Source organism: Oncorhynchus nerka, linkage group LG27 (assembly GCF_034236695.1).
Source record: "Oncorhynchus nerka isolate Pitt River linkage group LG27, Oner_Uvic_2.0, whole genome shotgun sequence".
Lineage (NCBI taxonomy): Eukaryota > Metazoa > Chordata > Actinopteri > Salmoniformes > Salmonidae > Oncorhynchus > Oncorhynchus nerka.
Window position 1 is genome coordinate 30,821,192 of NC_088422.1, and position 13,222 is coordinate 30,834,413.

Below are 13,222 nucleotides of genomic sequence, written 5' to 3' on the forward strand. Positions count from 1 at the left end.
ACCATCTGACGAGTCGGATGCAAGGGTATATCTGCAGATGGGAGAAGAAAGGAGCTGTGCTGGTACCATGTTACATCAGGGATCCAGTTTCACTGCTGTCCTGGGAAGTTTATGAATCTTCCCTTGTGCAACGATCTGGGCTGATTTTAAACCACCTTATCAGCTCCAGCAAATTTGTTAGCCAGTCACGGCATATTGGAGCACTGACAATGCCTGTCTTTGTGGTGGAGTTCGGTTTTCCCCTGTCTTTAAAGGAAGAAATCTGTTAGTTTTCCAAAGTATGAGTGGGTACCATGAAGAGCCATATGATGGCTTCATGACCACTCTGTGTGGGCCAATCAGATTCACGAGGAGATGGGACAGACAAGCACAGGACCAAACAGAGGCAAAATGCAGGTATTTAAAAATAAAAATTTGAAAAATATAGATTTAATTCTGTTCAGACATTACGGGCACATTTCCATGAAACCTTACTTCACTTTAGTAATTACAGATATACCACTGTCAAAAAATAACTCATAAGGAATAATATTAGATTATTTGGTTATTTATTTTTAACCTCCACAATTTTGTGATATCCAATTTGATAGTTACAGTCTTGTCCCATCGCTGCAACTCCCGTACGGACTCGGGAGAGGTGAAGGTCGAGAGCCATGCGTCCTCTAAAACACGACCCCGCCAAGCCGCACTGCTTCTTGACACACTGCCCGCTTAACCCGGAAGCTAGCCACACCAATGTGTCGGAGGAAACACTGTACAGCTGGCGACCGGAGTCAGCCTGCATGCACCTGCCAGTGTCTGTCCTATATCTAGGAGATAAAAAAAAGCTTAGGAAATATGTTTTTTTGGACACATCATTAACCCTTTATTTTTGTTGGCACAAAACTAACTCCATACTTCCATTTGTTTGTATGGGTTACCTTCAGATGAGTCCCGCGACACTTGTGAACATTGTGTTCTTGAGAGTCCCCTTTTCATAGTGGTCATGATAGTTTGTAATGGGGCTTTTTGTATTATGTCACTTATTTTATCATATTTTTAAAGAAAACAATGTGGTGTCCCTCTGTTCCCATGCAGTTTCTCTTTCTATAGTATGGCAACTATGGACTCATGGCACTCACTTTTTCTTGACACTGTAAACATTGCAGTATGTGAACCCTTTGGAAATGCCTGGATTTCTGCATCAATTGGTCATAAAATTTGATCTGATCCTCATCTAGGTCACAACAACAGACAAACACAATCTGCTTAAACTAATAACACACAAACAATTATATGTTTGTCTTTATTGAACACATCGTGTAAACATTCCCAGTGCAGGGTGGGAAAAGTATGTGAACCCTTGGATTTAATAACTGGTTGACCCTCCTTTTGCAGCAATAACCTCAACCAAACGTTTTCTGTATTTGTGCATCAGACCTGCATAAATTTTGGACCATTACTTTTACATAACTGTTTCAGTTCAACAATATTCTTGGGGTGTCTGGTGTGAACTGCTCTCTTGAGGACATGCCACAGCATCTGTCGGGTTGAGGTCAGGACTCTGACTGGGCCACTCCAGAAGGCTTATGTTCTTCTGATGAAGCCATTCTGCTGTTGATTTATTTCTTGTTTTGAGTCGTTGTCCTGTTGCATCACCCAACTTCTGTTGTGCTTCAATTGGCGGACAGATAGCCTGACATTATCCTGCAAAATGTCTTGATAAACTTGGGAATTCATTTTTCTGTTGATGATAGCAATCTGTCCAGGCCCTGAGGCAGCAAAGCAGCCCAAACCATGATACCCCCTCACCATACTTTACAGTTGGGATGAGGTTTTGATGTTGGTGTGATGTGCCTTTTTTTTCTCCACACATAGTGTTGTGTGTTCCTTCCGAACAACTCAACTGTAGTTTCATCTATCCTCAGAATATTTTGCCAGTAGCACTGTGGAACATCTAGGTGCACTTCTGCAAACTTCAGACGTGCAGCAATGTTTTTTTTGGACAGCAGTGGTTTCTTCCGTAGTGTCCCCCCATGAACACCATTCTTGTTTAGTGTTTTATGTATCGTAGACTCGTCAACAGAGATGTTAGCATGTTCCAGAGATTTCTGTAAATCTTAATCTGACACTCTTGGATTCTTCTTAACCTCATTGAGTATTCTGCATTGTGCTCTTGCAGTCATCTTTGCAGGACGGCCACTCCTAGGGAGAGTAGCAACAGTGTTGAACTTTCTCCATTTACAGACAATTTGTCTTCCCGTGGACTGATGAACATCAAGGCTTTTAGAGATACTTTTGTAACCCTTTCCAGCTTTATGCAAGTCAACAATTCTTAAACTTAAGTCTTCTGAGATCTCTTTTATTCGAGGCATGGTTCACAAAAGGCAATGCCTCTTGTGAATAGCAAACTCAAATTTTGTGAGTGTTTTTCGTGCAAGGCAGCTCTAACCAACATCTCCAATCTCGTCTCATTGATTGGACCCCAGGTTAGCTGACTCCTGACTCCAATTAGCTTTTGGAGAAGTCATTAGCCCAGGGGATCACATACTTTTTCCAACCTACACTGTGAATGTTTAAATTATGTATTCAATATAGACAAGAAAAATACAATAATTTGTGTGTTATTAGTTTAAGCAAACTATGTTTGTCTGTTGTTGTGACTTAGATGAAGATCAGATCAAATTTGATGACCAATTTATGCAGATATCCAGGTAATTCCAAAGGGTTCACATACTTTTTCTTGCCACTGTACATGTTTTGATGGGTCCATGAGTGTGTTCATATGTTACAGTGGGGGCTTATGATCATCTGTGTGGGAAGGTGCATTGGGACCTTCCAATCCCTCATCTTTGACTTTGGAAAAGTCCGTTTGTCCAGGTGGCAGAGACACTCCCTCTGTTTGAGCCTAAAGAAAGATGTGAAGGAAGAGAGACACGGAGGATGATGTTTTACTCTACTGCATTTGTAAATCAATGTACCGTGTCCCTCTCAGCTCTTGGAAGTGCAGGCTTCACAAGGGCAAGTGGGGTAATAATAGTTGTAACCTTCAGCTATGCCTGTCACCAAGCTCCTTTATCTTGATGGGCATGTTCTTTTACACCATGTTGCCAGAGACACACTGAGAGATACTAATCTCCTCTCTTCACATCTAATTACCTGTGTGCTCCAAGGGCCTTGTTCACAAAATATAGCTTGCTAGAGATGAAGGGAGACCACTTCTGTTATTTGAGCACTTGAATGGGGATTTAGTCATTTTTTAAAAAGTTATTCTTTCATTCAGACATCTGTTTAAATTAACCTGTCCAGTGTTTCCAGATTTCTGTGAAATGTTACCTATAATTAATTACAATATGAGTGAAATAGTTTTCCTTCCAATTTAAAAAATAAATTATGTTAAAAGCAGCTTTTAAGTGTTTGGAATGGTGTGGGTGTACCCCAACAGCAGAATGGTGTGGGCGTACCCCAACAACAGAATGGTGTGGGCGCACCCCAACAACAGAATGGTGTGGGCGTACCCCAACAGCAGAATGGTGTGGGCGTACCCCAACAACAGAATGGTGTGGGCGTACCCCAACAACAGAATGGTGTGGGCGTACCCCAACAACAGAATGGTGTGGGCGTATACCGGTCATGAACAATATTCATACAAATAGACCACTGATTGGCTAGCTGACATCATTCTCTGTGAGGAAATAGCAAGCATTTTTTAAACGGTCGGTTTGAGATACAAGTATGATGTGGGTTTTGTAGTGATTTTTTTTTTCAATTTATGCCTTTGTCACAAATACGAGTATTGGATGAGTCAACAACATTTATTTGGGTATGAGTATACAGAATACAGTTACTTTAAATTTCACTTCACATTAGCATAATAATGAGAAGCCATAAGCATCATTCCACCTTAGTTTCTTTGACTCCGTATACCATAGTATCCTTTAGAGTGGAGAATCTTGCATCAGTCCCCTGCTGCGAGTGTCTCCACAACATAAGTCATGCTCTTTATGACAATCTCCAGCAAGTAATGCTAGGTTGAATCAACTCGTTTGAGTGCATCCAAGCAGTGCCGAGCAAGTTAACTTCACAAAGATGCAGAACCCAGACCTGCCCAAACGTGTGCAATGTTGACAGACAGATGAGCACTGCAAGAAGGAAACATTAACAAAAACCTCACTTGAATGAATAGCAACCAACTCTAGGATGAGAAAGGGGATGAAAAACAAGCAGCGAAGTGAAGCTTTTGACATTTTATTGTTAGACTATGAACACATGTATAGCGAAATGTAATCCTGACCATGTAAGTACTACACTTTTTATAACCCTACATTTATACAGTATCTGTAAACAGGTTACTGTTTATGTTATTTATTTTAGTAGCAGTACATAGAAAATAGAAAAATATAAAATATAGAAAATATAATCCATTGGTTTAATTATTCCTATATTATCCCTATCGTTGATATGGGAGTTACCAGCTGAATACCACTGTATGTAGCATGTTAGTTGGGTTGCCTGAGGAGGATCCACAAGGTCTGTGAGTTATCAGTCTCAGACAGGTTATTGGCGTGGGCGCTTCAAACTTCCAGATAAAGGCTATGGTTATCTGAACTGGATCAGATTTCTGTTCACACTAGCTTTGTGCTACTGTAAACATGTCCTCCCTCATAGTACTGCCCCAGACCATGTCATCTTATCAGCACTGTTCGGAGGATTTTGTCCTGTTTGTCTGGCTACTGTTATAGTTGAAACTTCACTTTGTTGCAATGTTCGATTTTTGGTCCTTACTCATTCTTTGGTGAGCAATTATTTTTTCTGACACAGTAAAAAATTCTTGCTTAAATCTACAGTACAAAATATTATTTAAAATCTATTTGATAAATGACGTAGATGTCCATTTTCTTTGTGCAATCTACTATCTCCAAATGGAAACGACTTACTTCCCTCTTAAATGATAAAGAGGAGGGGTGCTTCCTCAAATGGGGCGGCAAGGTTGCCTAGTGGTAGCCTAGAGTGTTGGACTAGTAATCAAAAGGTTGCAAGTTCGAATCCCTGAGCTGACAAGGTACAAATCTGTTGTTCTTCCCCTGAACAAGGCAGTTAACCCACTGTTTCCAAGAAACAATGTGAAATAAGTAATACCCTTCATTAGGATTTAAGTTAAGCCTGTTTATTCATAAACTATTTCACTTCAGTCTGGTTGAGTGTTTCAATAGTTATAACTATTGTGAACAACAACTACCTGGTATTGTTCTTGAAAATGCTCTCTGATTCTGATTGAATTTTAATTAGATTTTTTTTACATAAAATTGATACAAGAGGGTGCTATCTGAGATATCAAATCAAAACATGCTCTGCTAGAGGGAGGGGAATGTGATTATCAGTGGATGGATCATGAGCGTGGGTCTCTGCTGCTTGGTCTGACTCAGCTTCATGGCCCATTGTTCCTGCCCTCATTTTGAGTGACATGGATGAGAACTCATCTGTCTAGGAGAGCACCAAGAGAGGGGCTTCTGGAGGAGAAAACCACCAACTCAAAACACATCTGACTCATTGGTACATCAAGGTACATTGAGCTAAATTGAGGTGAAGTAGGAGCCAACTCTTCCAGACACTGAGGACTCAGGCTTCGGAAAGCAGTGCCTCCTCAGCTGATAAGATCGAGGCCCTTTCACTTCGACTATGTGATTGAGTGGGGATAGGAGGCACTAAATACAAGCCATGGATAATATCAAAATGCTTCCAGAGTTTCCTGAAAACAGACAACTGGACCGAGTGCATTCCATGGCTGCCAAAGAGGTCAGCGGGTTGCATTCCATTTTTCTCATTCATGGTACCATCATATCTTACTCTTGCCTACCCTTATGCTACCCTGCCTATCTCAATGAAAACCATGTCAATAAAGAGATTGCTGTTATTAGGTGGCATAACATTGCTGAGAAAATATGGGCCACAATGCAGCTTCCCTGACTGCCATGCAAGTGTCACATGCTCAACTCAACGACCCTTTAATGTCATGACATTGGCCTGGGGGTAGGTTTATGACAGTCATAAATATTTCTTCCCCCCTTTTTCCTCTCTCTACCCTACTGATGTGACATTTGAAAAACCCTTGGTTAACATAGAGATTCTGGGAACATCAGAAGGTGGGGGAAAATTATAAGAACTATATTCTGGTAATCCGAGCAATTGAACATATGCGGTGGTACTTAATGAATATGATGTCAGTTCGGTTGTCATCTGAGACATTCTCATCAATGATAGGATGACAAACTCTACAGTGGAAAGTCTGCACATTGTAGTTATCGGATTCACATGGAATTGTTGTTCAATTTAAATGTTTGAATATAAAATTATTGGTGAAGAGATGAAACGTAATTTTAGCTTCCAAATGAGAGATTTGGGTTTTCATAAGGTTAGGGCTCTGCTCAATCAGTGGCCCGCCCCTGTGAAGAGACATGGGTTATAAAACTTTTCAAACACACCCTTCTCGCTCCACTATATAAAGCCTTGACGAAAATGTAACCTCCTGTTCCAAGTACGTGAGGTCTGCAGCCTCTGCGTTAAAAGGACTAACATGTCAACTACAGAACTAAGCCAACCTCAGAGTGAGCTTTGGTTGCGAATGGTATGAACTTTGAACTTTTATTCACTGCAGAAGTGATACCTCCTAGTTAGCAACAGCAGCTGCAAACGTGGGCTAGGAAAGAACAGACAGAGTATCCTGTCTACCACACAACGATGTTACTACAACGTATTCAATTTACCACAAGAGACATTCTTCAAAGGACTCGGTTGGGCAACACGACCTTCCATCTACCACCAACCTACTCAGCTCAGAGTAAATATTTATTGCATTTTCCAAATGGGCGGTAATTTAGAATGCATAAGATACTGCATTTACGATAGCACAGCTTCTCCCTTTGTTCCTCAGTCTTCCCGCAGTCTTTTCACTCAAACCCAGACCCTTTTCTTTTGTGGAACCAGCTGTCATATCTGTTCCGCCACCTAGGGACGTTTTCCTTTATGATGTAATTTGTAATCAAGGTATGATTCATTCTTTGTATATGTAATTCTGTGTGATTAGTTAGGTATTTAGTAAATAAATAATTCAACCCAATTTTGTATTGCTGATTCAACTTGTTAGCCAGGGTTCATAACGATAACCAAGAATTTACAACTTTCAGATGAGACTGAATTAATGTGACGATTAATATTGACTGCTATTGATGTAAAATATTACTATGTCTTTAAGAGTTTATTCGGAAGATAACAGCTCTATAAATATTATTTCGTGGTGCCCCGACTCTTTAGTTAATTACATTTACATGATTAGCTCAATCAGAAAAGATTAATTACGGAGAAAGGATTTTATAGAATAGCATGTCATATCACTTAATCCGGCATAGCCAAAGACACGACAGCTCCATATAATAATACGCATTTTAGGTGGGTACTTATATTCATCCTAATTCACACATGTACAATTGTGTATTATATGCATGTGAATGTTTTTTTTTTGCATATCCCAAGCCCCCCTGAGACACCCTCAGAGAGTATGATCATGGCTAGGGTCTGCCATTATCAAAGGTGACCCTGGAGCAATTAGGGTTAAGTGCCTTGCTCAAGGGAACATCAGCAGATTGCTCACATTGTCGGCACGGGGATTCAAACTAGCAATTTTTTCTGTTAGTGGCCCAGCTCTCTAACCGATGGCTATCTGCTGCCTTAATGTGTCTATCCCTTGCCACAGTTCTCACAAGCATGGTTGTGGGGGAAACCACTTATAATTTCATGTAGTCACCACAATGAGGAACTGCCTTCAGTAGGGTCAGTTAAAAACACCTTGATGTTGAATCAAGCCTCAGTTTAAATGGATGGATAGGGGCTCTTTATCTGTTAAAGAAACCAAGCATCGTTGTTTAGAGAGGGCCCTTATGTTTTCTGAAGATCCCAGGCAAACCCTTATCTGCTCATGCAATTTTCTAGTATTATCACATTTTAACTACAGGTACAACCATTGTTTGCCTCTGGAAACAGTTACTCTAGACCATATTTCAAGCATTCATTCCTGAATGTAAGAATATACATTTCAGTATAAAGCAACATTCATGGCTGCTCCAGGGAGAGGAGTTTGTCAAGATATTGCCAAGTAAAATCACATCTTTTGTCTCCAACCAGCCATGGCCCTTTGCATACATAGTGTTTTAGTGTGTTTCTTCAGCATCTCAGAGCACAGAATTATGACATGTATGCTTACACAGAGGGATAAAGTGTTAGCTGTAACTCTGTAAAATGGAAAGAGTAAACTGTCATTTTCAATAACCATCACTACTCTCAATAGTAATGAGCATATTTGCACTGTCTAAATAAAAAGTGAGCTGCATGGGTACTGAAACATTTAGCAAGATTTGTAATACTACAGCTGAAACTTTTCATAGACCTTGACACTGCAATAGCCTTTGAATGACTTAGTCTCAATTTCAAATCAGTTACCCTTTATTTTCTTGCAATTTCGGGATGAAAATATACATAAAAAAAGAAAATGCAAGCAACAAAGTGATTAGGTCATTTTTTCTGTGATAACATACTCATACATATAGGCTATGAATGAAAAATGACAGCTTGACGGTTTGACATTGGTAGGCTACATTTTAGCCATATAAAAGTAGATTGTGAAAAAATATGACAAGTTACTGTGCTGAATAGATCAAATAACTAGGTAACATAATTAGTTGTTTAACATACTCTCCTCATAAGGCATTGTGTCCATATTGACCTGAATATTGTCCAGTATTATGTAATGTTCACCACAGTATTGGTCTCCATGTGCTATTGAAGTCATACACATATGGTTGGTATTTATATGTTTTGTAGAACGTGGAGAGAAGCGACGATCTGACTAAATTGTCCTCTGTACTTAGTTCTTCTGACTTTTGAAAGATGTCCTTACAGTACTCCGTAGCTTGCTGCTTCCGTTTGGTTTTGTATCTTCTGTTCTGAAACCAGATTTTAACTTGGGTCTCGGTCAGTCCCAACGTGTTGGCAAGATTGGCTCTTTCGGGAGCGGACAGGTACTTCTGGTGGTTAAATTTCTTCTCCAGTTCTAACACTTGCAGATGCGTAAAGGCAGCGCGCGAGCGCTTCTGTTTGCCGACTGATGTAAAGCTTATCATGGCATCTGGGGTGCTAGAACAAGAGCTGTCAAATACATCTGTAAAAGAGAGACATGATTAGCCCATTTGTGGTGTGGTGACTTTGCGTCAAAAGCTGGCAATTGACAGGTAAACTGCCTACTCCACAGGTTCATATGGAATAGGTTTATTTCCTGTTGTTATTAGTATGAGTCCAGGAAATCTGGCACAACACCGTCAATCCATACCTTAGCCTAAAATATTTTTAAGTAGCCTACATACAATCCAATGTGCTCACCTTTCCGCCCTTCAAATGCTGTATCCTGTGCGCAAAGTTCCTCTGACTGTGATACATGCTCGCACTGTTGGTTATTCCATTGCGCGCATCCCTCCTTGGCCTTGTGTGAGGAAGAGCACCTGAAGTTTAGCCGTGTATTCTCTTTAATGGAGAGGATGTCCTCGATGAAAAACGAAGTTGGTGGCTTGACTGTCTCCGACATTCTGCAGTTAGGAATCCACCGTATGGGCCAACGAATAAATGCTAGGCTTGACTGAATCGCACAAGCCAAGTGGGGAATGATGCCCGGGACACAGGGTTAGCTCGTAGCAAAGCTTATACCTTGTGAAAGACTTACTGGCGCGTCAATTTATAGTAGTGCTGTTGTGGTCATGACAGCACAAGCGACTGGCGAGACGCGTCATCTCGGCGACGTCACTGGTGTAGGCTACCTGGATGACACTGATGATAGGAACAGAACTGCTGTGCTCACTTTACATTGATTTATTCTTGATTTTAAGATATATTTGTCATGGCACCTCATGTGTGACTTCACCATATAGTCAAATTAAACATTATATATAAATAATATTGCATGGACAATAAATAAAATGAACATGTTTGTTTATCCGGGTCTCCCTGATATTTAAATATATGTATATTTACAAAACATTATGTCAACTGTTCAAAAGTGGAAATACTATTGTGATGTGATTAAATAGGACTTGGAAGATCTGGGGATGTGGCCCTTTGTCTTGTGCTCATTATTAGAGCTGTAAGATGTATTTCTAAATGTGTGCAACAGGATAGCTATTATCATTACAGCCATGCCTGGGTTTCAGCCATGCCTAGGGAGTAAGTGACCCTTGTGTCTGCTCTGCGGGGGCTGCCAGTGCCAGGGAGGGGTCAGCATGGGTGGCCAGCCGTCTTGGAGAGGCTAATGTGTTCAGCAGATTTAGACTGGCTCCTTAACCAACACATACATTGTTCAATGGCTGTTTGTTTGTTGTGCTCTACCATGCTTCTGCCTGTTTTGTTTTCAGTGGCACAAACCCTTGGAGAATTGAGACTCTGTTTGTAATAACAAGAATCTAGGGACGACAAACAGATCAGTTTACCCCCACATGCCCCCTGCCCTCGCCTATTACCTCATCAGTTTTCCTTGACATCTCCTTTACCTACCACACCATGAAAGCTAATAATTCTAACTTTAATTTTACATTCCCTTTTCTATTGTTACACTGCAGGTTATGTGCAAATAACAAGTTTGCTTAAAATATATAATTTTATTTATTGTATTAATTCCCCAGTTTTCTTTATTCCCATTATTTTATGACTGATTGGATCTCAACAGAGGTCAGGTTGAGTTACCTTTACAAGTAGATCATGTAGCCTGGTATTTTAAGTAGAAAAACTAGAGCATGGATATTTTAGGGTCCATCTTAATTTCAAACATTAGCTGTTTTCATGTAAACATTGTATTAAGATGTTTTGTTTGATAAGGTTAATCTTGAATTCTTTGTCTGCCTCTCCCCCAGCTCCCTCTGTGAGTATGTTGTATTGTGGGATAGATCTTCTCGCAGTGCCTTTATTCCTTATGTACGTCTTTGATAAAGTATTTTTCCGGTTTAATGTTTTCCCTCGATGCCTATCTTAATTGTAAATGCATAAACCCTGTTTATCCTGTATACTGGCTATGTCATCTCCTACCCTGACTGTTAAACAAGCTGTGTAATTAAGATAGCATTACTCATATCATGTGGACACTGGTCTCTGTCTCTTCTGTAGACCACCATTGTGTCCTAAAGCTCATAGGATGGTGCAGATATGTAGTAGAAGCTTTCTCTTGGCTGGCCCAGCATGACCACACCAGATGTTGGCTTGTTAGAATCTGACCCTATAGCCTAGGAAGGCATTAGTCTTCCACCAAACATAATAACATGTTACTGTCTGTTGTTTTGTTTCCACCCAGTCAAGATGTCTTGGTTTGGACTATCAATCTTCTGTAGTTTTTATTCAGTACAATTATTTGTGTCCAATTCATGCTAGTTGTAATGAATATAATAATGCACGATACATTTAATTTATAAATAACTTTTCTCCACGTTCTTCCTCTATACAACACAGTAAAAAAAGTTGGATATGCAAAGCTTGTGGAGATGCCCTCTACTGGTGCAAATGCAGCAGAGCACAGGATCAAATACTGATCTCTCACTTTGCACAAAGGGGTGTGTATTTACAGGTGATAATCGTGATCCAGAAGTTCAATTTACAAAAAAATCAAGATTGTAAATGTCAAACCTTTCAATATAACTTTAATGAAAAGAAAATATGAGCAGGCAAACTGTTATTCCATAAGACCAAGGTTGGGGTAGGCTATACCAGGCTCACATCAGCCTACCCTCACAATTAGGCCTACCAAGACAAATCTCTCAGAAAAGCCCCAAAACAGTCGCTTAAATTCACTTAGCCCCTCCTTCCTAGCACATACTCAGCCTGGTCTCAGAGCACCATGAAATAGAGTTGAAGTCAGAAACATACACTTAGGTTGGAGTCATTTTTCAACCACTCCACAAATTTCTTGTTAACAAACTATAGTTTTGGCAAGTCAGTTAGGACATCTACTTTGTTCACGACTCAAATAATTTTTCAAACAATTGTTTACAGACATGTTATTTCACTTATAATTCACTGTATCACAATTCCAGTGGGTGAGAAGTTTACATACACTAAGTTGACTGTGCCTTTAAACAGCTTGGGAAATTCCAGAAATTATGTCATGTCTTTAGAAGCTTCTTATAGGCTAATTGACATCATTTGAGTCAATTGGAGGTGGACCTGTGGATGTATTTCAAGGCCTACCTTCAAACTCAGTGCCTCTTTGCTTGACATCATGGGATAATCAAAAGAAATCAGCCAAGATCTCAGAAATATAATTGTAGACCTCCACAAGTCTGGTCCATCCTTGGGAGCAATTTCCAACTCCCTGAAGGTACCACGTTCATCTGTACAAAAAATAGTACGCAAGTATTAACACCATGGGACCACGCAGCCTTCATAGCGCTCAGGAAGGAGATACGTTCTGTCTCCTAGAGATGAATGTACTTTGGTGTGAAAAGTGCAAATCAATCCCAGGACAACAGCAAAGGACCTTGTGAAGTTTCTGGAGGAAACAGGTATAAAAGTATCTATATCTACAGTAAACGAGTCCTATACTGACATAACCTGAAACGCCGCTCAGCAAGGAAGAAGCCACTGCTCCAAAACCGCCATAAAAAAAAATCTGACTACGGTTTCCAACTGCACATGGGGACAAAGATCGTACTTTTTGGAGAAATGTCTTCTGGTCTGATGAAACAAAAAAAATAACTGTTTGGCCATAATGACCATCGTTATGTTTGGAGGAAAAAGGGGGAGGCTTGCAAGCCGAAGAACACCATCACAACCATGAAGCATGGGGGGTGGCAGCATCATGTTGTGAGGGTGCTTTGCTGCAGGAGGGACTGGTGCTCTGCACAAAATAGATGGCATCATGAGGGTGGAAAATTATGTGGATATATTGAAGCAACATCTCAAGACATCAGTCAGGAAGTTAAAGCTTGGTTGCAAATGGGTTTTCCAAATGGACAATGACCCCAAGCAGACTTCCAAAGTTGTGGCAAAATGGCTTAAGGACAACAAAGTCAAGGTATTGGAGTGGCCATCACAAAGCCCTGACCTCAATCCTATAGAACACTTGTGGGCAGAACTGAAAATGCGTGCGTGAGCAAGGAGGCCTGCAAACCTGACTCAGTTACACCAGCTCTGTCAGGAGGAATGGGCTAAAATTCACCCA

The 13,222-nt window shown here is 40.4% G+C and overlaps 1 protein-coding gene across 1 annotated transcript; it reads right to left on the bottom strand.

Annotated features, from left to right (window-relative positions):
- Positions 1–8,463: 8,463 nt before the first annotated feature.
- On the bottom strand, positions 8,464–9,773 carry LOC115111034 (homeobox protein Nkx-3.1-like). Its single transcript, XM_029636917.2, has 2 exons — positions 9,409–9,773; positions 8,464–9,190 (listed from the first exon to the last, which is right to left on the bottom strand). Exons 1-2 carry the CDS (start codon positions 9,608–9,610, stop codon positions 8,784–8,786), a joined length of 609 nt encoding a protein of 202 aa, XP_029492777.1. The 5' UTR covers positions 9,611–9,773; the 3' UTR covers positions 8,464–8,783.
- Positions 9,774–13,222: the final 3,449 nt, after the last annotated feature.